The 25,111-nt window shown below is 47.8% G+C and overlaps 7 protein-coding genes across 7 annotated transcripts; 6 read left to right on the forward strand and 1 right to left on the reverse strand.

Moving 5' to 3' along the window:
- The first annotated feature begins 75 nt into the window (after positions 1-75).
- On the forward strand, positions 76-1,539 carry LOC149116037 (uncharacterized). The gene has a single exon (XM_089283550.1). It carries the CDS (start codon positions 167-169, stop codon positions 1,259-1,261), a length of 1,095 nt encoding a protein of 364 aa, XP_089139676.1. The 5' UTR covers positions 76-166; the 3' UTR covers positions 1,262-1,539.
- Positions 1,540-1,578: 39 nt separating this feature from the next.
- On the forward strand, positions 1,579-2,294 carry LOC149116038 (uncharacterized). The gene has a single exon (XM_089283565.1). It carries the CDS (start codon positions 1,593-1,595, stop codon positions 2,292-2,294), a length of 702 nt encoding a protein of 233 aa, XP_089139691.1. The 5' UTR covers positions 1,579-1,592.
- Positions 2,295-3,045: 751 nt separating this feature from the next.
- Positions 3,046-5,184, forward strand: LOC149116039 (uncharacterized protein F54H12.2-like). The gene has a single exon (XM_089283539.1). The coding sequence runs from the start codon at positions 3,776-3,778 to the stop codon at positions 5,162-5,164; it is 1,389 nt and encodes a 462-aa protein (XP_089139665.1). The 5' UTR covers positions 3,046-3,775; the 3' UTR covers positions 5,165-5,184.
- Positions 5,185-6,804: 1,620 nt separating this feature from the next.
- On the forward strand, positions 6,805-8,456 carry LOC149116040 (uncharacterized). Its single transcript, XM_089283542.1, has one exon. It carries the CDS (start codon positions 7,293-7,295, stop codon positions 8,037-8,039), a length of 747 nt encoding a protein of 248 aa, XP_089139668.1. The 5' UTR covers positions 6,805-7,292; the 3' UTR covers positions 8,040-8,456.
- A 118-nt stretch (positions 8,457-8,574) lies between these two features.
- LOC149116041 (uncharacterized) lies at positions 8,575-9,313 on the forward strand. The gene has a single exon (XM_089283564.1). The coding sequence runs from the start codon at positions 8,589-8,591 to the stop codon at positions 9,084-9,086; it is 498 nt and encodes a 165-aa protein (XP_089139690.1). The 5' UTR covers positions 8,575-8,588; the 3' UTR covers positions 9,087-9,313.
- A 2,140-nt stretch (positions 9,314-11,453) lies between these two features.
- Positions 11,454-16,187, reverse strand: LOC149116042 (uncharacterized). Its single transcript, XM_089283459.1, has 2 exons — positions 15,959-16,187; positions 11,454-12,594 (listed from the first exon to the last, which is right to left on the reverse strand). Exons 1-2 carry the CDS (start codon positions 16,185-16,187, stop codon positions 11,540-11,542), a joined length of 1,284 nt encoding a protein of 427 aa, XP_089139585.1. The 3' UTR covers positions 11,454-11,539.
- A 3,285-nt stretch (positions 16,188-19,472) lies between these two features.
- LOC110062371 (uncharacterized) lies at positions 19,473-24,858 on the forward strand. The gene is made up of 6 exons (XM_089283772.1): positions 19,473-20,040; positions 20,231-20,286; positions 21,158-21,191; positions 22,048-22,119; positions 22,434-22,528; positions 24,627-24,858. The coding sequence occupies exons 1-6, from the start codon at positions 19,678-19,680 to the stop codon at positions 24,856-24,858; spliced, it is 852 nt and encodes a 283-aa protein (XP_089139898.1). The 5' UTR covers positions 19,473-19,677.
- Positions 24,859-25,111: the final 253 nt, after the last annotated feature.

The raw sequence follows: 25,111 nt of genomic DNA on the forward strand, positions 1-25,111 counted from the left end.
ATTTGCAAAAGGTGGACGTGAAAGACGACGATCTGTTCCGCATCGACAAGATCGTCAAACGAAAAGGGGATAAAGTCTTGGTGCGATGGAAAGGTTGGCCAGTCAAGTACGACAGTTGGGTGGATAAAAAAGGCTTGTACGTGACCCAAAAGCCCAAGACGAAAAAATGAAAGACTTTTACGTGCAGTTGTTGAGCAATGCCAGCACGAGCGAGTTCACGGACAACAAGGCCCACAGTTTCAAGAACCGTCTGCCGTATCCGCTCCTGTTTGAATCCGACAAGGAATGGAAAGTGGGATTGGCGAGCGTGTCTTACCCGATTCCTCCGTCACGACCGCATCAAGTACCAGTCCCTCAATCACACGACTTTGACGACGGCGACTACGTGTTCGGTATGGATTGGACCATTGAAACGTTCAGGTTGCAGGACGATGGGATTACGTGGAGTCCATATCGTTACCCCGTGACATTTTACGTCACCGGAAAGGAACTGAACCGTGACCGACACAAAGTGACGGGCGGCAGATCTCTCATGCAATACCTCATCAACCGTTTTCACGAACGCCTGTATCATTACATGGATCATGCGGGTGAAAGTCTACGAGCGCCTGACGGGAAAAAATACTACCCCGTGTTCCGATGGGAGGGGAACGATTTGATTATCGACAACACCGACACGTTCCTCGACGAGTCCGGAGACAGAAAACGTCCCAGGGTGTATTTTGGTACTAAACTGGTCAAGAAGTTGGGTTTGATTCGCGAGGAATCGTATTACTCCGTTCACTTGGACGTGAACATGATCAAGGTCTTTCCCAACGACAAAGTCCCGTCTGATTTCAAGAAAGACTGGACCAACCATGACAGCAATCGATCTCGTGAATTTTGGAATTTGGACAGCCACGGGACGTTACAGCTCAGTCCCTATTGCAACTGGCGCTTCAGTTACTTGGACGAGGAATACGCCAAGACCTACAATCGTGGAGTCGTCGTTCATCCGAACCTCCCTCCGCCTCGCAGTCCCATGTACCTGTATTCGAATGTGGGTCGTAGCACCATCACGGGGAATCGCGTGACGGATCTCTTGAGAGAAGTCCCCCACGACTCGCTCAAGACGACGTACGAACCGACTCAGATTCAATATAAACCCGTGCGCAGCAACGTCTTGGATATAGTGGAGGTGCAATTGGCCGAGAACGACGGAAGACTGGTGGACTTTACCTCGGGCGTGACCTCGGTGACATTACACTTCAAGTATGAATGAGTCTACCGACGACTTTTACGTGCAACTGATGAGCAATGCCAGCACGAGCGAGTTCCCGGACAACAAGGCCCACAGTTTCAAGAACCGTCTGCCGAACCCGTTGCAGTTGAGAGAGTCGGGATGGAAAGTGGGTATCAGCGACCTCTCGTTTCCGTCCGCGACGCGTAAGATGGACTTGAAAGATTCTCTTCTGTTTGAAATCTGGTGGATCGATATGGTGAACGCATCTATAAACCTATACACTCGGGTCTCTGGAGTGACGCGAGAGGGCGATTTGGAATTCACGCCGAGGACCGGTACCGAGTTGATGAACGCGATACGAGATCGATACATGCGTAGGTTGAGATCTAGAACGGATGCCGACGTGACCATGTACAAGAAAAAGAGCAAACCCGACGATCCCACCGAATTGCTGTACACGGTCATGCATCGGGCCGAGCATGGAGAATGCGTCCTGGACAACTCGAGAACGTGCCTCAGCCTCCTGATCAATGGTAAACGCGTCTACCCGCAGATGAAAATCGGCATCGAATTGGCCAAGAAGATGAAATGGGTGACGATGGGAAGATTACAGAACGGACAACCGGGTTACGTCTTGGGACCCCACTTGAGGAAAGAATTTCCCACGGAAGTCATACCCACGGCCACGGACTTGATCATAGGACAGAATGACGGGGACGAGACATTTTACAAGATCGACCCGGACACCTTACATTTGAGTTGTTTCATCAATTGGGTGTTCACGGACCTGGATCGCAGTTACGAGGAAGCGTTCGGTCACGAGCGTCGTTCCCTGTTCGTGTATTCGAATGTGGGACAGAGTATGGTGACGGGGAATCAAGTCACGGACATGTTGAAACAGGTGCGTTACGATCCGGACGTGGTTGACCTTCAACCGAGACACATTCTATATCTACCAGTGCGCACGACCTTTTTGGACATTGTCGAGACGCAGGTATCTGAGAACGACGGGCGACTGGTGGACTTTGCGTCGGGCGTGACCACGATCACGTTGCATTTCAAGAGAGGATGAGTGATTTTTACGTCAGCTTACCCAGTCACAGCAGTAAGAGCGAGTTCCCGGACAACAAACCGAACCATTTCAAGATCAGGTTACCGCACCCCTTACGCCTGAATGGAGACGGAGGCTGGAAAGTGGGGTTGAGTAGCATCGCCATGCCGGATGCGCACGTGACGCTGCCTTCCTTCACCGATTCTACGGATAAAGTCATCTTGTCCTTTTCCTCATGGAGACGCATAGAGTCGACTAGCCACTACATGTATGGAGAAGCTTACTTCGATACGGAGGACCTCAAGAAGGTGTTCTACAACGTGGACGGTATTGGACTCATGAAATCCATGATCGCCTATTTCGATCGACAACGCGTCTTCAAATACAACGGACCCAAATTTGGAGCCAAATATGTCACGAATGATGGAAAAAGAACCTACGTCAAGTTCAAGTGGGACGGGGAAGACCTGGTCACGGACAACGAAAACATCTTACGTCCGCTCACGGCTATCCCTGCGTTCCACGTCAATGTTGAACTGGCTTGTAAAATGGGATGGCTCGGAAAGAACGACGCTGGCAATTATGATCTGGGACCTAACATGCAGATCGAATTTTTCGGCGATGTCGTTACGGACATTAGCGTCGTCGGGGACGTGCATAACGATGACGGATTACCTGCCTTTTGGAATGTCGTCGCGGATAAAAATCGACATGGAGACTTTTTAAAACTCAGCAGCTATTGCAATTGGCGTTTTCTGAACTTGAACGACGCGTTCGAGGTGGTGGTGGGAAACAGGTCGCGCTCTTTGTTCGTCTACTCGGACGTGGCTAGAAGTGGCGTGGTGGGAAATCAGGTCACGGATTTACTGAGAGAGGTCAACTTGATCCGAAGAGGTGCGGGTGTCCAGTATTTCGAGCCTTACCACATTCAATATATTCCCGTGCGCAAAGACCTCATTGACATAATAGAAGTGCAAGTGGCTGAGACAACTGGAGAACTGACGACCTTTGGAGACGGCAATACGATCGTGACGTTACACTTTAAGAAAGAATGATCGGTGGAACGCTGGTACGATTTCAGCCCGATAAAATAAAGCAATCCGGAGACGGATTCGGCATGGCTTGGAGAGGTGTCAAGAAACGCGGTCCCGGCATTCTACGAGACTTTATCACCGAGGCTGCCACGGAGGGTCTGAAAGGTTTAAATTCGGGTGGCAAGGGAGGAAAGCCCAATTGGAGAGGTGGACTCGCCGGGGTCAAGAGAGGAGCGAAACGAGCCGTGAAACGTAAAGCGACGCAGGAGATCAAACGGGCGTTGGCGAAAAAAGTGAGAAAAGACCTCTTTGGAGTATGAATCCCATTTACTCGAGGCGCGTTAGACTTATCCCGGTACGACGAACGTATAAAGGCGGATCGATCTTCCCGTCCCGATCAAAACGCCCGAACTATCGTTGGGTGCAGTCGGCCCTGAGAAGGAGACGAAGACGACGACGACGTAGACGATGACGGACCTCGTGGCTCATGCCCGGTCGGCGGGGGTTCGTAACCCTCGCCTGAACATGTTCAGTACCCCTCCCACGGATGTCAGCATGTCGTCTCGACGTTTGGTGAGAATCAACCCGTTCAATACAGGGATCAACCCCGTGACCTTCCAAGTCGATCCTCAAGAAGACTTTATCGACTTGAACGAGAGTTTCTTCGAAGTGGAATTGACTGTCAAGAAAACTGACGCTTCGAATCTGCTGACAGCGGATGTCATGGGACTCGCCAACAATCTGGCTCACACCCTCTTCAAACAGATCAATGTGAGATTGAATGGGACTCTCATCAGCCCTCAGACGGATACTTACCACCTCAAAGCTTACATCGAGACCCTGTTGAACCACGACCGAGACGACGGTGAATCGATCCTGACACCTAGTGGTTGGTACAACTGTCTCGGTGTACCCGACGACGGAGATGCCGATGAATTGACTGCCAATATGTTGGATTTTGGTACTCCTCATGCTCATTATACTGCCTTACCCCAAGATCTCAAGAATGTGGTCCAGGGACGAGCCCAGTTTCTAGATGGAGAAGCCGTGACTTTGAGGTTCAAACCTTTCCTGGAAGTGTTTCATCTCAGCAAATTACTGTTACCTGGCGTGCAGATCCAGATCGACATGTACTTCAATACCCCAGCTATGTGGACCATCCTATGGGCCGGTGCCACTGCTCTCAGACTGACTGAAGCCGACGTGAAAGTGAGATTGTTCCTATCTCAAGTAAGAGTGACTCCCTCGGTATACCGAGAGATCATGACCAGCCTGAAAGGAGGAAGAGTGGCCACTTACCCCACGGTGAGAGGTGAAATTCGCACTTACTCGCATCCCAACGACAATCGTCATTTTGAGTGCAGCAATCCTTTCCACAGTAAGCTACCTAATAGACTAGTGGTGTTGTTGATGAAACAAGCGGCCTTCAACGGAACCATCACCGAGAGTCCGTTCAATTTTGGAAAATTCAATCTGGCTTCCATCAAACAATTGGTGAGAGGTGAAGAGTACCCCTACGAGACCTTGGAGCTCGATCACGATGGGGACAGTAAAGATCAGAGAGGTTACTACAGATTCCTCCAAGCCTCAGGAGCGTTGTGCAGGGGAAAAGGAAACATGGTGAGAAAAGTGGATTGGGGGGACGGCAAGAGATGCAACATGTTTGTATTTGACAACACGGCCAATGGATGTTTGGACAGTCCAGTGTTGAACCCCAAGCAAGAAGGTGAACTGCGTCTGGTGATCGATTTCGGAGCCAATCCGGGAGAAAACCTGACTATCTTGTTGTACGGCGAATTCGAGAACTTGCTGGAGATCAACGAGAACCGAGTCGTCATCTACGACGTGTACCAATGAGAAGAAAAAAAATGGAAAAAGTAGCCTTGAATAATATACAATTGGATCATTTGGCCCGGACGAATCCGTCCCTACGCTGTGTCTTTTACGGCACGGTCCCTTGCGATCGGCTTCCCAGGACACTCCCCCAAGAAGGACCGACCGCTTACATCGTGAACACGGACCCTCACGATAAACCGGGCGTGCATTGGATCGCTTTGTGGGCCGACAAGAACAAGTGCGAGATCCTGGACAGTTACGGTCTGCCGTTGGACGCGTACGGAACCGCCGAACCGATCCAAGAATGGTTGGATCGTCATTTCAAGTACCAGATTCACAACGGCAAGAGTCTGCAGTCCCTGTTCAGCCAGAGTTGCGGCGGTTACGCCATGATGTTCCTGATCGACCGAGCCGAAGGTCGGGACATGAACGAGTTCTTGAATCGTTTTAAGAAAAACGAGTTTGTGGAGAACGATCGTAAAGTAGGACACATGGTAGAACGTCTGATCGTGGACGAGTTGGCCTGGCGCAAGATTTGTAAAACCCCGTGTCACCAGGACACGAGCGGTTCCTCCCGAGGAGTGCGTCATTTGTTATAAAGTAAGCTGTTCGAAATAAAAGAGGTTCATTTTTGAAAAAGAGGTTGTGTGGTAGTCATGGCTCTTCAGTTTCAAGGGCATAGACATTTGGACGACGTGATAGCCAGGTTAGAAAAACGCTATGGAAAAGCGGGTGGAAAGACGCCTCAACCCAGTGAGGCTCATTTCAAGAAAAACCAACCGCCAAAACGACAACTCAATCTGAAAATACTTCAACCCGCCAAAAGACAAGTGTCTTTTCAACCGCCGTCCGTCCTGGACACCGGTGCATTACCGGCGACGGTGACCACGCGTAGGAAACGCAAGAGAGCCGCCCCTGCCACGCCGAAGCTTTCCGAGAAAGAAGATAGGAAAAGAAGAATGAAAAAGAGGCATTGGTACGAAGACAAGTTCGGAGATTTGAGTAAATTCGCCAAGAAAAAACCTCGAAAAAAGAGATCGGCGCCTGCCAAGAAAAAAGGGCGTCCCAAGAGAGCCGCTGCCCAGAGGGCCATGGCCAAGATCAGGAGTCGGGCCAAGAAGAAACCCATCTGTTTCAATCGTAAGGTCACCCTATTGGGTCTGTTGAAACGCATCCCGGCCGTCAAGACCCCATTGGCCAAGTTGTTCAGATAAAAACGGAACGTCTCGAGACCCTGGACCATTTCATGATCATGGAACGACGCAAAGCGTTTCAATTTCACACGCCGTCGAGTTTGTTGATAGCGGGTCCGTCGGGGTGCGGCAAGACGGTGTTCACGACCAAACTGCTCTTGGAGAACGGCGACTTGTTCCAACAGACACCGAAGAGTATTCATTACTGCTACGGATCGTGGCAAGACGGTTTCCAAAAGCTCAAGAAGGGTGGAGTCAAGTTTTACGAAGGCATCCCCGACAGCGAACAGTTACCCCGATGGTTTCCCGGAGGGGGTGTGTTGGTCCTGGACGATCTGATGGACGAGGGTGGTAACGACAAGCGCGTGTTGGATCTCTTCACCAAACATTCGCATCATCGGAACATCACGGTGATTTACTTGTGTCAGGATCTATTCCCCAACGGAAAATTCGCCAAGACCATTTCCAGAAACGCGCATTACATCGCAGCCTTCAAGAACCCTCGGGATCAGTTGGGGATACGAAATTTACTTCTGCAATCGTTTCCCACGCAATGGCAGGAGGTGTTGGACACGTTTCGCAAGGTCACCGATCGACCTTACGGTTACATGCTATTGGATCTTCATCCAGCCAGTCAGGACGATCAACGTGTCCTCAGTCACGTATTAAAAGACGAAGGATTCGTCCGATGCCATCAGTTTGCAACCCCATCATGTTGAGGAGCGAGGTCGAGTGGTTTCCGCTATTCATTCACCTGTGTAAAAACAGGCTCAAATACATCATGAACCCCCACGAGCTGGACTACGAACCGATGAGACAGGTCACGGAATGCGAGAGTTACCGTCAAGTACGGTCCATCATCAACGCATATAACGGTGAAGGTTTCGATTATTTGGTTCATAAACAACGAGAACTCGCCGAGAAGAAGATAGAAAGAGAAAGGTACATGGATAAAAATGAGCTCTTATGGTAGTGACGATTTCAACTTCTCGGCTCTGGAAGATTATTCGCCTTGGGGGACACCGAATCGGACGAGTACTCCGATTCCGCCTGCCGCGGGTGTGGGTACGAGTCTGAACACGCCTCCTTCACCGCGATCGTCACTGGCAACACCGCCCCTGCCCAATGTCTCGCCCGTCGGAGTGGGCACCGCTGGCTCGGGTGCACCGCAGACCAACGTCACGGTGGGTGTCGGCAGTGCTGGATCGGTGTCGCGCGCCAATGTCACGGCAGGTGTCGGGGCACCACGAATAACAATGTCCACCCCTTTGGCACGAGCCGCTCGAGGAGGGAAACGACCGAGACGCGTCCCACGTCAAAACACACCGACGTCCTCCAGTGATTCCGGCAGCCGCAGACGAAGTAGCGCTAGTGGTAGCGGCGGTGGAAGAGGCAGAGGCAGAGGCAGAGGCAGAGGCGGAGGCGGAGGCGGAGGCGGAGGCGGAGGCGGAGGAAGTGGTAGTGACTCCACACCGCCTTCGTCGATTCGATCGGGTCGAGGAGGAAGAAGAAGGAGGCGAGGAGACAGTGTTCTCGACCAAGCCCAGATGCAGCAACAATTGGAAGAGATTTTACGCCAACAACAACAGACGGCCGCGGGTCGTCGCATTGCGGGCATCACGACCACCAACACGATTACGACCACCTATAAAAACGGACAACGTCCTACCGTCACACGCAATTCGACCAGTGTACGTAACTGAGAACAACAACAACCATGAGAAGACGCCGTCGTCGACAGAAAAGGAGAAAGCAATGGGGCGGTGCTCTTGCGAATGCCCTGTCTGCGATGTTACCCATTGGTAAAGGGGCTGCCTTGGGATTGGCCAAAGCGTTGGGTGGTCGCGCCGTGAAAACAGGCATCCGAGCTGGAACGACCGCTGCCATTGGCGGTGTGGGAGTGGGCGTGGGTCGAGGGATCCGAAGACTCGTGAGACTTAAGAAAAGACGACCCCCTCGTCGATGAAAAACCATTCGAATCAAGATGTTGAGGAGTGAAGTCGAGTGGTTCCCCTACTTTTTGCAGCTATGTCGATGCTCTCGCTCTTACTGGGATGCGACCAGCATGGATCACGAAGACATGAAACGTATCGCGGACGAGTGCGATAGTTACCGACAAGTCCAGGACATCCTGAACCAATCCGTGGAAACCGCCTTCAAGGACGAGATCTGGGAATACAAGCAACAAGCTAAAAGGATCGAACGTCCCGACAGAAAGTCAGACTACGTTTGGCACTGGTTGGAAAAGAGTCATGAGTACTTCTGTCTGTTTATTGGATGAACCTTTCAACACCGTGGTGGATTTGGATTCCCTGAAACGTTTGGACGTCTTGTACGCTTTCTACCACAAGTATTGGTGGTGTCGAAGGCAGATGTTCGGTTACTACAAGTTGTGTAACGCCATTCTCAACGGACTGGCCTTACTGACGGTGGCCGTGAGTATCGTCTTGGGATCCGTGTGGAAAGACGGGTACACGGTGGTAGGATTGACGGCTTTCGCCACCTTACTGAAAGGATGGAACGATTTCAAGAAGTATTCGTTCAAGATGGACATGGCCCAATTCGCTTACACGACGTACGAAAAGACGCTGACAGAACTCCGGAACTACGCTTTGGGTGGCGTGGAGGAATTGGATGGGTTTTTGACCAAGATGCAAACGTTGGACGACGTGGTGACGGATTTCACATCTCCCACGTACGACCGATACGTTCGAGACTACGCCCTACGATTTAGGCACGTGCCGCTATAAAATGACATCTCGGGCATCCTCTTCATTCAGAACCAACATGCCCAAGAGGTCGAGGAGAAAGAAAGCGTCTTCGAGAAGGCGTAAAACCGCTAAAACCACTAAAAGAAGACGGTACCAAAGGGGAGAAGGGATCGGCACTGTGGTGGCGGGTTTACCCAAGGCGGCTTGGGGTATCACCAAAGGCATAGAAAGCCTGAGAGCCAAACAAGAACGGGCGCATACCAAAAGGATGCAGGAACGAATGAGACGAGGTGAAAAAATTCCACACAAGGGCGACTAGCCGAGAGACTAGCCGACTAGCCGTCGTACACCTCACTCGACACCATGCGAGCACGGAGGAAGAGGAGACGAAGAAGGAGACAGAAAGGGGGTGATTTGGCGAGTATGATGAGAGCAGCGGGTTTGGGTTCTTTGGCTGGACCCTTCGGTTTAATGGACAAACATATCCATAAGAACAGGGGAAAGATCGAAGGAGTCTTACGCAGGATACCATTTCAAACGGCCTTCAGGCGTCGAGGAAAGCGATAAAAAGAGTACACCAATCCGCTCGTACGCATAAGTCCACGATGAAGCGGTTACGACGACAACGTCCTTTCCTGACGCGCGTCCTGAAAGAAGCCAATCGGAACAAACGTCAACGGATGTTACAAATCGCCGACAAAGATCAGATCAACGCCATCAGCGAGATGGTTCTCAATTTGCTGAAAAAGAGGATCCCCATCAACGCAACGACTTATGGGAAACTGAAAAGACATAAAAGGGTTCTGCGCGAAGTGGGTAGACGCAAAAACTCTCTCAAGCGTCGAAGAGAACATCTCCTCACCCAAAACGGAGCGGGGTTCTGGAGCGGTTTGCACGGTTGTTTCAAAGCATGTTGTGTACGGTGAAAGGACGCAGTGAGGACGGTTACCCGCTGGAGGGGATCGACGTCATACCCAATTTCCCACCGAGAGAAGACGAGTCCCACAATACCATTCCTAAACTCGTGCAGTTGTTGCAAGACGCCAATCGTCGCGAAGCCCGATGGAAAGACTCGTACGAGTATTTGAACAAGAGGTACCACGACCTGTATCAAGAATACATGGCTTTAAAGTTCAGTGACTTCTGCCAAACCTGTCAAACGAAACGAGATACCACGCCGCCCGGTGGGTGCATCGAGTTGTGCAGGGAGTGCGGTAAAGGCAAGCGAACCGTTCGAAGTCTCGAACTCGAGTTGGAAAAGAAAGACGAATCCATACGGTACTGGCAAGACTGTTACGAGACGGCCTTGAGAGAATTGTCCGAGTTTCCTGACACGACCTTGAGTCAGAAGGTATGAACGAAGTCATGATGGTGCCCGTTCAAGAATTCAATCGTCTGCAAGATTATTACAAGGGGAAGATCAGCCAGAATGCCTTGTTGAACAAAGCCGGACGTCTGGCCGCCGAAGAACATCTCATCCTGAACGACAAACGCATCCCCGACAGCATGGCCGTTAAGATGACCAAACCCATCGCCTCCGAGGAAGGGAAACTGGTGAAACGTATACGGACGGGTAAAAGCGGTCCCATCTCGTACCAGGGAACGACAGAACCCGAAGGCATGGTCGACGCACCCGTCGAAACTCTGTTGAAACAGATCCTCAAGGGAGTCAACCAACCAGCCGCAGCCCCCGTGATCATCCCGCCACAACCCCTTTCTACGACAGGACTGAAAAAGGAGCTGAAAACCCCCATACCCTCCACGTCAGGTTTTAAAAAGGAGAAGAAAACCCCCAAACCTACCATTCCACCCAAACCAGTCACGCTAGGTAAAACTCCCCTATCGTCCAAGAAAAAAGCACCCATCTCCGATAGAGCCAGACGTGTACTGAAATCACTCGGTATCGACTACGACGACGGTGGTTACAGTCCCAAAGGCAAGGCAAAGAAGTACAAGAAGGTCAAACCGTCAGCCGCAGAAAAGTTACAAGCAGGGTGGGAAGATTTCGAAGACCCCTGGAGAAGGGGACTGGACTATGACTCGGATTAAGAAGAGGAAAAAGGCACCTCCACCCCCGAGGAGAAGTACCCGACGTCGCCGTCGCCAACGAGGGTATGGGATCGACATCCAAAAATGGTTGGCCAAGACTGGGATCGAGTTTCATTGGCCCGGTTATCAGTACATGGGACCTGGTACCAAACTGAAGAAACGTCTGGCGCGTGGAGACCCCGGGATCAACCGTCTGGACCGACTGGCCAAACAACACGACATTGACTATTCCAGGGCCAAGAACTTACAGGACAAATGGGATGCCGACACCAAGATGATCCAGGCCATCGACAAATTACCCGGACGTAAAACCATGACAGAACGCATTGTTAAGAAAATCATGCAAACCAAGAAACGTTGGAAATTGTAAAACCTTTTATTGTTGTTGTAATTAAAAGTTACACACGCTTTGTTGTTTTTCAAAAAAGAGTCTCTTTTTTTCTTTAAGACGAAAATAAATAACGTTCCAATTGATCCATAAAGTCGTTGGAGACTGGGAGATGACACAAGTTCTGCTCTACTGTGTCTTCGCGCTCGAACTGCGCGAACCATCTACCCATGTCGTGAAGCATGGATGTCATCTGATCCAGCTCCCTAGCCACTTCTACGATCCTCTCTTCCATTTCCTGTTCTTTTCGTATTCGTTTCCGTCTTTCCTGCATTTGAGTCACTCTATTTTCTTCTGCCTTTTTTCTATTTTTTCTGATTTCGGAAAGTCTCCGTTTTACAGGGTCTTCTGACTCTGACTCTGACTCTGAGCCTGATGAAGGGTTGGAGGCAGAGGAGGAGGAGGAATAAGACAATCGTCTCCCACGACGTTTCGGTGGAGGGTCTTCTGGTTCCGCTAACGCGCGTTCCAACTCTGCCACCAACCCTTCATCAGGCTCAGAGTCAGAGTCAGAGTCAGAGGAGGAATAAGACAATCGTCTCCCACGGCGTTGCGGTGGGGGTGATGCTGGTAGTGTTGCAGTAGTGGTGTTTGTGCTCTTATCGGCGGCGGTCGTGGTGGAGGCGTAGGTGATGGCGCTTTCATTAGAAGTGGCCGTGGTGATGGATGATGATGATGATGATGTTATCGAGCAACCCGGAAACAAACCTCTAAGAATTTCATCCGTATCATACATATCCTCATTCCTCACCTCACGCCTCTTGTCCTTGCGTCGGTCCCAACGTCTTCTTTCTTGTTCTCGAGCTTTTTCTGGGTTTTTCCTCCTCCACTCTCGTTTGTACTCTCGAACTTTGTCGGGGTTTTTCCTCCTCCACTCTCTTTTGTACTCTCTAGCTCTTTCTGGGTTCCTCTTACTCCGCCCTGGGGTTTTTGCGGTGGGCCTGAAATCGATCAACACAATACGGGCTCTAAACAGCTTCCGAAGAATTTTCTCTTGATTGTACTTAGCCCCATTCTTCCTTTCTAATGATTTTATAGCATCGCACGCAATGTCATTGAACCGTACCTCGTCCTTGCGTCGAGCACGATATCGTCTCTTCTGTTCTCGAACTTTCGTAATGGACGGTCAATACAAGTTCTAAAATGGGTGTGGAAAAGGTCATAAGATTATTCATTAATATCTCAGCAAATATTTACAGGAGAATAATCTACTATATCTCATTTAAAAGAGCTTAAAAAATACTCTCTAGAAAAAAAGTTTTCCTTCATGGAAGCTAGTAGTAATTTTTAAACAATTTAAATAAATTAAACTTCACAAAAAAAAAAAAAATCACAAAAAAAAAAAAAAAAAAATCTCGCATTTCCGTCACCATGGCAACAGCCAGTTGAATATTAACTCGAATCGAGTTACGCGTCTTTTCGAAAAGTGCGTTTACTCAACAAAACGAAGCTTTTTTCCAAAGTTCCTGAGCTCTACGATCCCAAAAACGATTCAAGACACATAATTCAAGAATTATTTGAGATTGCAAACGGAAAAACGGCGGTCCGAAGGGAATTTGAATTTGAATTTGAATTTGAGTAGCACATGGCGAAGGTCATGCAAGCTCACTTACCTAAAATTTTCGCTTCTAATTTCTTGCTAACCGTAAAATTACATTCGTATTTACTTCAAATACCTTTAGGACGTTGAAATGATGCACATCGCTCGCTCAACAAAACGCCGCCATTTTGACTTGAGTGATTTCGCAATGTCGTCGTCATGTAAGCCACATTGAAGCATTCCACGTGAAACTAGTCATGTGAAGATCGGGGACGGCGCGGATTCGCCTTATAAAGATCTGCCCAACCAAGTCACGTGTTAACCAGACCCAGGGGATAGGGGGGTATACCCCCCACTCGGTCGGAGACTGGGGGGCGGGTTGAGTGGGGATTACCCCCTATACCTCTCTCAGTCGGAGACTGGGGGCGGGTTGAGTGGGGATTACCCCCTATACCTCTCTCAGTCGGAGACTGGGGGCGGGTTGAGTGGGGGTTACCCCTATACCTCTCTCAGTCGGAGACTGGGGCGGGTTGAGTGGGAGTTACCCCTATACCTCTCTCAGTCGGAGACTGGGGGCGGGTCGAGTGGGGGTTACCCCCTATACCTCTCTCAGTCGGAGACTGGGGGCGGGTCGAGTGGGGGTTACCCCTATACCTCTCTCAGTCGGAGACTGGGGCGGGTTGAGTGGGAGTTACCCCTATACCTCTCTCAGTCGGAGACTGGGGGCGGGTCGAGTGGGGGTTACCCCCTATACCTCTCTCAGTCGGAGACTGGGGGCGGGTCGAGTGGGGGTTACCCCCTATACCTCTCTCAGTCGGAGACTGGGGGCGGGTCGAGTGGGGGTTACCCCCTATACCCCCACTCGGTCGGAGACTGGACCCCGTTTCACCGTAGGTATAAAAAAGATCGGTTCGAACCGTTCAAGTCACTCTGAGTTTTTGACTTGTATCGAGCGCTGGAAAAAAATCATGGCACAAGAGCTGACAGACGAGGAGATGAACCAACAGATGGATCAACATGAATCAGTGACCGATGAAGAGATGAACCAACTTATGGATCAATATGAAGCAGTGAGTATGACGTGTACCCTATGTAAGAAAGTCATCTTTAGAACTCTAACCCTAATCTTTTTCATAGAATTACTGGGATTGGTTACCTCCCGAGGTGCAGACTTACATTCTCCATTTACGAGAGGCCCAGGCTCTCGTCGAGACACGCGAACGTTTAATCAGGCGAGAGCTTTGTAACGAGATACGCACCTTCGCCAAGATCAAAGCATCATGGGACCATGGCCCAATCAAAGTGGTTCAACGGATATGCTCACGAAATGGAAATAGGGAAATGCGCATGTACGGAACCTACGTGGACCAATACAACAACTGTATAAGAACCGTATTGTTAGGGTTGTTTAGGCCAGGAATGGTACCCATAGAAAGTAATCTTTAGAACTCTAACCCTAATCTTTTTTTTCATAGAGTTACTGGGATTGGTTACCGGAAGAACTAAAGCGTTGCGTACTTGACTTAGCAACTCGGCAACACATACGCGATAGAAGGAAAAATTATCGACTGAGAAACCTTCACAGAGAAATCTCGAAATATGGCGAACTGAAAAGACAATGGTTTTACGGGCACATAGAACTACGACCGTCTAAAAGCTGCACAAACTTCTGTAATTGTCGCGTGGATCCTGAAATATATGGATATTGGGACGCGTATTATGAAATACATGGACATTGTATGGCGGATTATGAAATATATGGACATTGTACCAACAAGCGTGGCGAGAAAAGGAGTTTCTATCTAGGAAGTAGTTTCAGGAACGCATTAGACAACTTAGAAAAACCAACCCGCGAAGTTGCCCGCTTCTTTTCGGAGACCCGACAATAAAAACTGCCTAATTAAAAAACGTTGTGTTTGTTGTCTTTTACAGAACAGACGGACCTACGACGAAGCCTTCCCCTTCGACGACCGAGTGATGCTCCAAACCGGAGGTGGTGGTAACAATACAAGACCCCTCCTAGACTTCGACTTAAGACCCGTAGGCGCTCGACGTCACTGGAGAAACGTCCTCCACAAACAACGATTCGAAGCCACGCTCAGACAACACAGAGACGTGACTCGCGAGGACAATCTAGGCCAAGAATTGACTCGGGCCCTTCAACGATCCATCGAGCAACAAATCGCTCAGGATCCTACCCTGACACCCGACTCCACGGTCCATTTCACCATGCAGTCCAGTGCCTTCACGCACGCCTTTCAGTCCACCACCTTCACCGTGCGCGAATTCGAAGAAGGGAGTGAAAGACTTAACACTTATCTCCAGTCTCTCGCGGCCAAACTCAACTCCAACGAAGAATTCACCCCCGACGACACGTTTACCATGGAAACCACTTTCATACGTACCCCAGGTCGTGGCAGCGGGAACGGAAAACGATACAAGCCGAGTTGCGCCGCCGTGCGGGGAATCGTCAAACGGTCGCGCGTGACCATCCGAAACAAAGACACTCTCTGCTGCGCCCGAGCCATCGTCACCATGAAAGCCTGGGTAGACGCGAACGAGAATTCGCGTGACCAAGATTACCACAATCTCAAACAGGGTTATCCTGTCCAAGAGCGATTGGCCAAAGACCTCCACCGTCGAGCCAACGTTCCCGAAGGACCCTGTGGCATTCCCGAACTACGCGGGACCCGAACCCTCGACCAAGATCATTCGTCTCGTCAAAGAAGGCGATCACTACGACGGATGCAATTCGTTTAAGGGATTCCTCGGCAGATCCTACTTCTGCGACGAATGCAATCGAGGCTACGATCACGACGACTTTAAAAATCATCCCTGCCTCGGTCAATGGTGCACCGCCTGCAAACGAAAGGACTGTCCCGATTTCATCGAGAAAAAACGACCCCTAGCGCCAGGCAAGTTTCCCGAACCCACCGAGATCTGCCGATTGTGTCACAGACAATTCTTCGGTGACCGATGCTACAACGACCACTTGCAACGGCGGAGTCTCAGCATCCCCTCCATCTGCGACACTCACAAAAAGTGTGAGAAGTGTTGCCACGTCTACGAATGTAAACGCAGGACAGGACGAGGAGGTAGTCGTCGTTCCCCCGATCACAAGTGCGAATGGGGCGAATGCAGCATCTGCGAAAAACAAGTCCATCTGCCGACGCACCGTTGTTACATCCAACGCCTCCCCGAAGACGAAGACGAGCCCAAAAAGAAACTCGTCCCCCGCGACAAAGTCAACGGTCGACCCTTCGAAGAATCCGGTCCCGACGATCCAGACACGAGCGTCTTGGTAGACAGAGATCCGCCCCTTCAAGTGTACTGCGACTTCGAAGCCATCATCGACGTCGAAGGGAATCAGACCCCCATTCTACTCTGCCTGGAGGACGACGAAAATGAGATATGCTACTCCTTCTACGGGCCCAACTGCACCGCCGACATGTTCAACCAACTCGAATCCCTCGCCGTCGACCAGGACAATGACGAACGGAACGTCATCGTCCTCTTTCACAATCTCAAAGGCTACGACGGGATGTTCATCCTGCAACACTGTTACGCCACCCATCGAGAAGTCACCGGCCAAATCACCGTCGGCACCAAGATACTGTCCCTAAAATCCGACAGACTGACTTTCAAAGATTCCCTCTGCTTTCTCCCGTTCCCGCTGGCCAACTTTCCCGCCACCTTCGGAATCCAGGAACTGCGCAAAGGATTCTTCCCGCACAAATTCAACACCCTAGAAAACCAAGCGTACGAAGGTCCCATGCCACCGCGAGACATGTACGATCCCGACGGCATGTCCGCCAAAAAGAAAGCCGAGTTCGAACAGTGGTACCAAGAGAAAGTCGACAACGACTACCATTTCGTACTAAGGGAAGAAATGGAAGCCTACTGCGAGTCGGACGTCAAACTCCTCAAAGCGGGCTGTCAAAAGTTCCAGCAAGAATTCAAACAAAAAGCCGACTTTGATCCCATGGAGAAATGCGTCACCATCGCCTCCGCTTGCAACCGATTCTGGCGCAAGAAACTCGTCCCGATCAACACCATCGCCTCCAGACCCCCGCGAGGATGGCACGGGGCCCGATCCAATCAGTCCGTCGAAGCCCTGAAATGGCTAGCCTGGCAAGAACACTCGTTGCAACGCACGGGTCAAGGCGATCGTATCCTTACGGTGCGAAACGGGGGTGAAGTCCGACTAGCCGGTCATCTCGTGGACGGATACGATCCGACCACTCGAACCGTCTACGAATTCCACGGATGTCTATGGCACGGATGTCCTCGCTGTTTCCCGACCCATCGAGACCGATATCCCATCTGTCACGCCGATCGCACCATGCAGGAAGTCTACGAGGCCACACTCCGCAAACACGACCTTCTCAGTCGCCAAGGTTACCAGCTCTGCGTCAAGTGGGAATGCGACTGGAACCTAGAAGTCAAAACCGACCCTGATCTCAGCCAGTTTCTAGACACGTTCGAAATCGTCAAACCGCTCGAACCCCGAGAAGCTTTCTTCGGAGGGCGCACGAACGCCGTCAAACTGCATCACGTGGCCGACGGGGCTCGAGGAGAACAAATCAAGTACGTCGACGTGACGTCGCTCTACCCCTGGGTCAACAAGGGAAGCGACTACCCCGTAGGACACCCACAAATCATCGTCAACCCCGACGATCAAGACATCCATTACTACTTCGGCATGGCCAAAGTGGACATACTACCACCTCACGAACTTTACCATCCCGTTCTACCTTTTCGGCACAGGGGTAAACTCACCTTCCCACTCTGCCGATCGTGCGTGGAAGACGAAATGACCAAACCCCTCCTTGAGAAATCGCCTCGTTGCCCTCACACGTCCGAGCAACGCACGCTACGAGGGACCTGGTGCACCCCCGAAATCGAGAAAGCCGTTGCCATGGGATACACGCTCATCAAGATCCACGAAGTCTACCATTTCCCGCCAGAACAACGCCGTAGAGGACTCTTTGCCGATTACGTGAACACCTGGCTAAAAATCAAACAGGAATCCTCCGGCTACCCGAGCTGGTGTCACACCCCCCAAGACAAGACACGGTACGTGCAACAATACCGCCAGAAAGAAGGCATCGTTCTCGATCCGGCCACGATCCAGAAAAATCCCGGACGCAAAGCCACCGCCAAACTCATGCTCAACTCCTTCTGGGGCAAGTTCGGCGAAAACCTACACAAACCCACTACCGAAGTCGTCTACACCGCAGCGCAACTCTTCGCCCTCGTTTCCAATCACTTCAACGACATAAAACAAGTCAAAATCGCTAACGACGAAGCCCTAGAGGTTGTCTACGCCGAGCTCGAGGACAACCAACCCGATAACGGACGAATCAACATCTTCGTCGCCGCTTTCACCACCTGCTGGGCTCGGCTCAAATTATACAGCTACCTGGAACTGTTAAAGCAACAAGTTCTCTACTTTGACACCGATTCCGTCATCTACTCGCACAAACCAGGTCAAGCCGACGTTCCGCTAGGCGATTACCTCGGAGAGATGACTAACGAATTGGACGACGGTGATTACATCATCGATTTCACCTCAGCAGGACCCAAGAATTACGGGTACAAGACAAAAAATGGAAAAGTGTGCTGTAAGGTGCGTGGCTTCTCCCTCAATGTACGAGGATCCAGGCAACTCAACTATGACGTCATGAAACAAAATCTCCTCGACGAACTCGAACAACCTCTCGAGGACGGTGGACGACGCAACATCCCCGTCGTCAACCCCAACTTCTTCTACAGAAACCCAGCCACCAAACATCTCAAGGTCATCACACGCACCAAACTCTACGGACTCGTCTTCGACAAACGCGTCGTAGACACGAACACTTTCAAATCGTTTCCATACGGATACACACCCATGTAACTTCCTGTAAAAATCAATAAAAATCAATTGTTAAAACTCACTTCCTGTCTATCGCCTTATTTGGACATGTTGCCCTTATTTGGGCATGGGCGCCATGTTTGACCCCCCTGGACGCCATCTTGTTTATGCAAATCGAAAATACTGCCCTCTGATTGGTCGAGAGCCTTTTTTAATGATATGCATCGCCTCCTGATTGGTTACCGCCCCTATAAGCGTGCTTTACTACTTTGGTCTTTTCCCACAGGTTTCGTCGGACGGAATCCCCCAGTATGCTCTGATGAATGACCAAGGAGTCGCAGAACAATTAGTTACTGGAATTGATAGTATATTCCTTGCGAGGCACTCTCAAGATGGAGACCTTTTTGAATGGCTTCAAGCCAGTGCAGGAACTTCTTGTATGGCACGTATTATAAACTTTGTTGAGCGTAACAGGACTATGCCGTACATGTTCTGCCATAATAATAAAAATTTTGAGACAGGGAAATTCTTACCATGGAGTTGAAAAACTATTAAACCATAGCGAGTGTCTGTCACAGGAGGGGGGGGAATTTACACTCACTTATATGGGCTGTCTATCTGCCAGTGAAGCCATATGCCACACGTCCTCGTCATCGTAGTTCCTGGTAATGATAGTGGCAGCTAGCAGCTGAGCAGCAGTGGCAAAAGGCGGGTATTCAACAAATAACCGGAACCTGTGACTTAGGGAAGGAAAACCCCGACAGAAAACTCTGGCCCTCCGAGTTGCTGTTTGAGCATGGGGCTAGTCACTTCACCCTGTAAAACAGACTTGATTATCAAAACTGGAAACTCGATGATCACAGGTTACAATGGGTACAGTACAACAATATGGTGGACTCCGGATGAGGCCTTTATCAACTGGACTGACTGTGTCATGACGACTTTGGGTGAAGGTCCGAAGGGAAGTGCCATGTTGATTTGTATGTTTGGTCTTTTCCCACAGGTTTCGTCGGACGGAATCCCCCAGTATGCTCAAATGAATGACCAAGAAGTCGCAGAACAATTAGTTACTGGAATTGATAGTGCATTCCTTGCGAGGCACTCTCAAGATGGAGACCTTTTTGAATGGCTTCAAGCCAGTGCAGGAGCTTCTTGTATGGCAAGTATTATAAACTTTGTTGAACGTAACAGGGCTATGCCGTACATGTTCTACTGTAATTATGTTAATATTTCGAGGCCAAGAAAGGCTTACTCAGAGTTTAATAGCTAAGCCATAGTGAGTGTCTGTTGGTAGTGCTGGATGTCCGGTTATTCTTCAAATGATTTGTATGTTTGGTCTTTTTCCACAGGTTTCGTCAGTAGGAATCCCCCAGTCTGCTCCAATACATGGCCGAGTCTCGACACGGTAATTCCCGATAGCTCATGTTCGATATATCAAAATTCTAACATGGCAAAGAGGCTTTCCAACTAAAACTGCAAATTTTCTTTAAGAGTTCAGTAAAAAGCCCTGGTGCCATGGTAGAATTTTAATATTTCAAATGTGCGCCATCCTCACAGCATTTGTCATCTTTATAATTAACCTGTTAATGAAGTTAGCTAGCAGTTGCCTGCCTACGCATAGCCAGCTTCTTTGTAAACTGATTGGTTTTATACTTGAATTTAGGGTTTGCAGGTTTCACAAGTTTTCTAAACTAACCCATGTGTAGGTACTTTACATTACCCTGTCACAGAAGGCAGAGTAAAGAATTCGTATAGATAAATATATTGATTCCATTGAGACCTTGAGCTACTGTATTGTATTTTAATTCCAAGCTTTCGCCGTTCAACGGCATCATTAGGGAATGAAAGAAAATATTCCATAGTGCGTGATATAAACGTGGTGTAGGTGACGCGAATGATAGAATGAGTGTAAATATGGTGATGCAAGTATACGATAATATGGGCAATAGCTAATGAGTATAAGTGATAAAGCGATAAAAATAAAAATAAAAATAAAGCAGTTCAAGATAAAATGAAATAAAATAAAAGTTCTCTGAGTTCGATACATTGTTTCGGAAATATACGATGAAATGGACAATCGTTAATGAGTACAATTGATAAAGCAATGCCAAATAGTTCAAAATAGAAGGTCTCTGAGTTCGATGCATTCTTCACGGGAATTTTAAAATTTTATCAATAAATTTATCTATTCCGATATGCTATTGAAGGACAACTTCAAACGTTTAAAGAATTAGTGATTGAGATAATGCTTTTTTATATATTTGTATTTTACACAGGGGACCGTTTGAGAACGACTGTGTCTGCCGGGAGGTAATATTCAGATTGCACTTGTATAGCTTTATATTGTAATCAATTAATCATCTTGACGGTTCGGTAGTTTGAAATCACCGAATCTAACTAATTCTCTCATCTTGTCTGTTGCTTTTGTCTGTTCGTTGACAAAATTGCGCGTTGCACTTGAAAAGGAAAATTCAGGGGAGCAGGGTTGGTGCAGTTGTGCTAGTGCTTGCCTCCCACCAATGTGGCCCGGGTTCGATTTCGGCCCAGTGTCATATGTGGGTTGAGTTTGTTGTTGGTTTTTCTCCAGGTACTACGGTTTTCTGCCCTCCTAATAAACCAACATTTCCAAATTCCAATTCGATCGATGGTATAACAAATTATTTATTATTTACTTAATGCCTCTTGCTTTTGGGTTAAAAATACATAAAAGTGAAGGCTTTGGACTCGGTCCTCTAGAGTGTATATTGAAGCAACCAGACTTCTTACCCTAGTTTTCTTTGAGCGATAGTGAACTTCGTAACTAATCACCTATAGAAAACTCGAACTTTTAACAATAGTTTAACTTTTTAATATAGTCCTTAATATCGTCTTAAATATTGTTAATTAAAGGTGAAGAAACGTATGGTCTGCTACTGAGTGCTTATTTCACCTCTCTGAAAAAGTGACACTTGGTTTGTCTTACATGTATATTCCGGCACGAGAGTGAAACTGATAATTTTAGAGTTAACAAATTGACGTCAGGTTTTCTTTCGTCTGTCCTGTTATTGATCATGAAGTTCGTCATAACATTGTGAAAGTAGCTGGATCCACGAGGCGATAGCCAACCATCACCTTGACTATATCCGCAGACTATTATCTTGTTTATACGATTTTCTTTAATATTCAGGTAAACAGTCTGACTTGTGGTGTCCGCGGTACTATTAGGCCATCAGACGACACGTGCTGTATATGCTTGCAGGTGATTTTCACTGATTACATTTGATATAGATTCCTTTGCACCAGGCCCCGATGGTCTTCTACTTTCTGCGAGTGCAGGGAGTAAGGGTGGAGGAGGTGGGGCCGGGAAGGTTGGAGACTCGTATAAATGGTGGTGCTGTTGGTACCTTGTATGTGTTGAAAAGGGGTGTTTGGTACTTGTTTCAGTATCCACCATTGTACTTATTGCTATTGGAGAATTTCGGTAAATTTGTAGTTGGATAAAATTAAACTGCTTTGGCATGGAGTATTTTCTATTTTGTACTGAGCACATATCATTCTGCACTCTACTTTTAGGATGCGTTCAGCGGTCGCCAGATCCTGCCATGCTCACACAAGGTTCATACTGAGTGTCTGATTGACATGATTCGCCAAGGTGGCATAGACGGCGGGTAAGTACATACAGTTACATCTTTCCTTTGACTGGCCACCTCTCTTTAAGTGGTGTGGTCTGTACATTCAATATCGTGAAAGTTTCCTTTACTCTCCGGTCGGAGAAAAGTCGGAATTTTATTTAGAGTCGGGAAAAACTGACATTTTGAAGAAAAGTCAGGGAAAATTGAAATAATTTAACACGGCTAATTTAATACTGTTCAAGGCTGGAAGAAACATTTGGGGTCACTGTAATCTCAGCGATATTTTTCCTTAAGGGAGAAGGAAAATTTGTTGTCAGAGAATTTTCAAAAAAAAATTATGTCCGTGGCAACTATGAGTTGTCCCGGAGCTGGACGGGTGCACTTGATTTTAAACGTTCAAGCTGTATTGAGCATAATCCCAAAAGGTGATTGCTCAGTACATGTTTGACTGTATCAAAAGCTCTTGTAGAGCCAATCGCCATGAGCTCATTTTTGTTTTTATCAGGAATGGTTTATTTACAGGTTAACGCAATCAGCGAGTGAATTATCGGAATTTACCTGTACGAGTTCACTAACAATGAACGAGAAATTTCAATACCGCACGAGGCAAAGCCTCTTGCGGTATTGAAAATGTCGAGTTCATTGTTTGTGAACGAGTACAGGTAAATCCCGATAATTCACGAGCAGTGAGTGCGTTAACATTCTTAATATTCAAACTGAATACACTGCACAAAGAAACTCTGCATTGAAACCACTATATTTGAGTCAGCTGAAGCCATGGTGTAATGACAGTGGTGTGTTGAATTTACACCACGGCTATTACACCACGATAATGACGTCAAGCTGGACATCAAGGTGGTTGTCTCGTCATAACCCAGTATCACGTGGTACAAATTAGCCAATCAGAAAATCGGAATTCCTGTATGAAAGTTGAATAATAATTCGGTTTATTTTCACGCTTAAATTATAGAACAGACTAAATATATTTACTTTCGTGTTTCTTTCAGATTTATTTGCCCAAGTTGTGGCTATGTATTTCTTCGGCGAGGCTAGCTGTGCCTTGTCCAAGCCGAGGCGTTAGTGGGGGTTTTTTAATGGATAAGGGTAACACAATGAAATAAACAGAGAGAGCTAAGTTGTTTCGTTTTGGGATAACTACTCTCATATGTGTTTGTAGAAGGGAATGACAGTTTTGATGGACAGTAAACAAAATGAAACAAGGCCTTTCTTCAACAAGATTTATTGACAAAAAGTTAAAAAAAAATGAGATACATTGTATTAGCGATTCTATGACTAGTGTGTTATGGAAAAGATATTTTTATCGTCAAAGTCGTTATTTAAGAGGGAGTGATGTACAAAGAAAAAGTTTTATTCCATAGTACCACTGGCTTGCATTGAGTCTATATGATACGAATTAAGATAATTGTGGACTATAAACTAATTAGAGAGGTTAAGCATGGCAAAAGGCAAACGGCAAAAATGAAACTTTTGCCGCTTGTCTTCAGCAGTCTGTACAGTAGAGTGAAAATATTTGTATTGCGGTGAATAGTAGGAGACATTTTTCTATTTTTGTGTGATTTATTTAAGGATTAGAAGAAAAGAATAAAAAAAATCAGAGGTTCTCTTGGCCGTTTGCCGTCTGCCGTAAACGTCATGCTTAAACTCTCTGTTATATAAAATATATTTAAATGAGATAAATATTGACCTTGACCGGTCATGGTCAAGGGAATTGGATTCCATTAGTTTCTTGTGATTGTGGCTAACCGTGTGGCACTAAATTTTGGCTGGAGTTTTTTTTGCGTATCGGCGATTTTTTGTGTTTTGCGGGAACTAATTTTTGCGATTGTAAAGACTAGGTTTTCCTGCTTGGTACTAATTTTTGCGATTTTCTGGAAGTCGCAATTAATTGAAATTACACCATTTTCGCATTTTTGCCTCGTGTATATCACGATTACATCGTGCTCTTGTTCGGAACTATAGATGATCTTCTCGATGGAGTACTGTACGGGTCCGCAAATAATCCCGGACCGCAAATTATCCTGACCGAAAATAAGGAATGGCATGGGTTTATATCAGAGGAAGGTGAAAACATATAAAAATTACAAACTAGAAAACATGTTTTATCATTTTACAGGAAATACTCCACAGTTGCTTTTTGTTCTTCGAAGGGTATTGACTTAGAAAAACATGTACTAGTAAACATCCTGGAAATCTCGGTGGCGATAGTATCAAACGTATGTGAAACGGGAGTTAATGTCATCTATCTAGCTGATTGTCAAAACGAAGCGCAAGCCACTGGAGATATGGCCTTGCTTGGACATGAAGCTGAACTTCATAACTGTAGCATGGAACTATTGGCTTCTTAGAATACTCAGTTAGCCATTCCCCAGAATTAAAGCAAAAATAAGACCAAGGAAAAATTACAAAATAAATTTGTCCAAAATTTGGAAGAAAATTCGAGTGCTACAGACATTGACGAAGCGTTGTAGGTCTATTCAGATGACAGCGTCTTCTGCGATGGTTGCTTCATGGTTTGATTTTAGTTTAAAACTTTAGACGAGTGACGTTAATGGCTCATAAAATTTGATTTAACTATAACACCGAAATATCAACGTTTAG

This window comes from Orbicella faveolata, unplaced genomic scaffold (genome assembly GCF_042242905.1).
Source record: "Orbicella faveolata isolate gen_17 unplaced genomic scaffold, um_ofav_v1 contig_12, whole genome shotgun sequence".
Taxonomy (NCBI): domain Eukaryota; kingdom Metazoa; phylum Cnidaria; class Anthozoa; order Scleractinia; family Merulinidae; genus Orbicella; species Orbicella faveolata.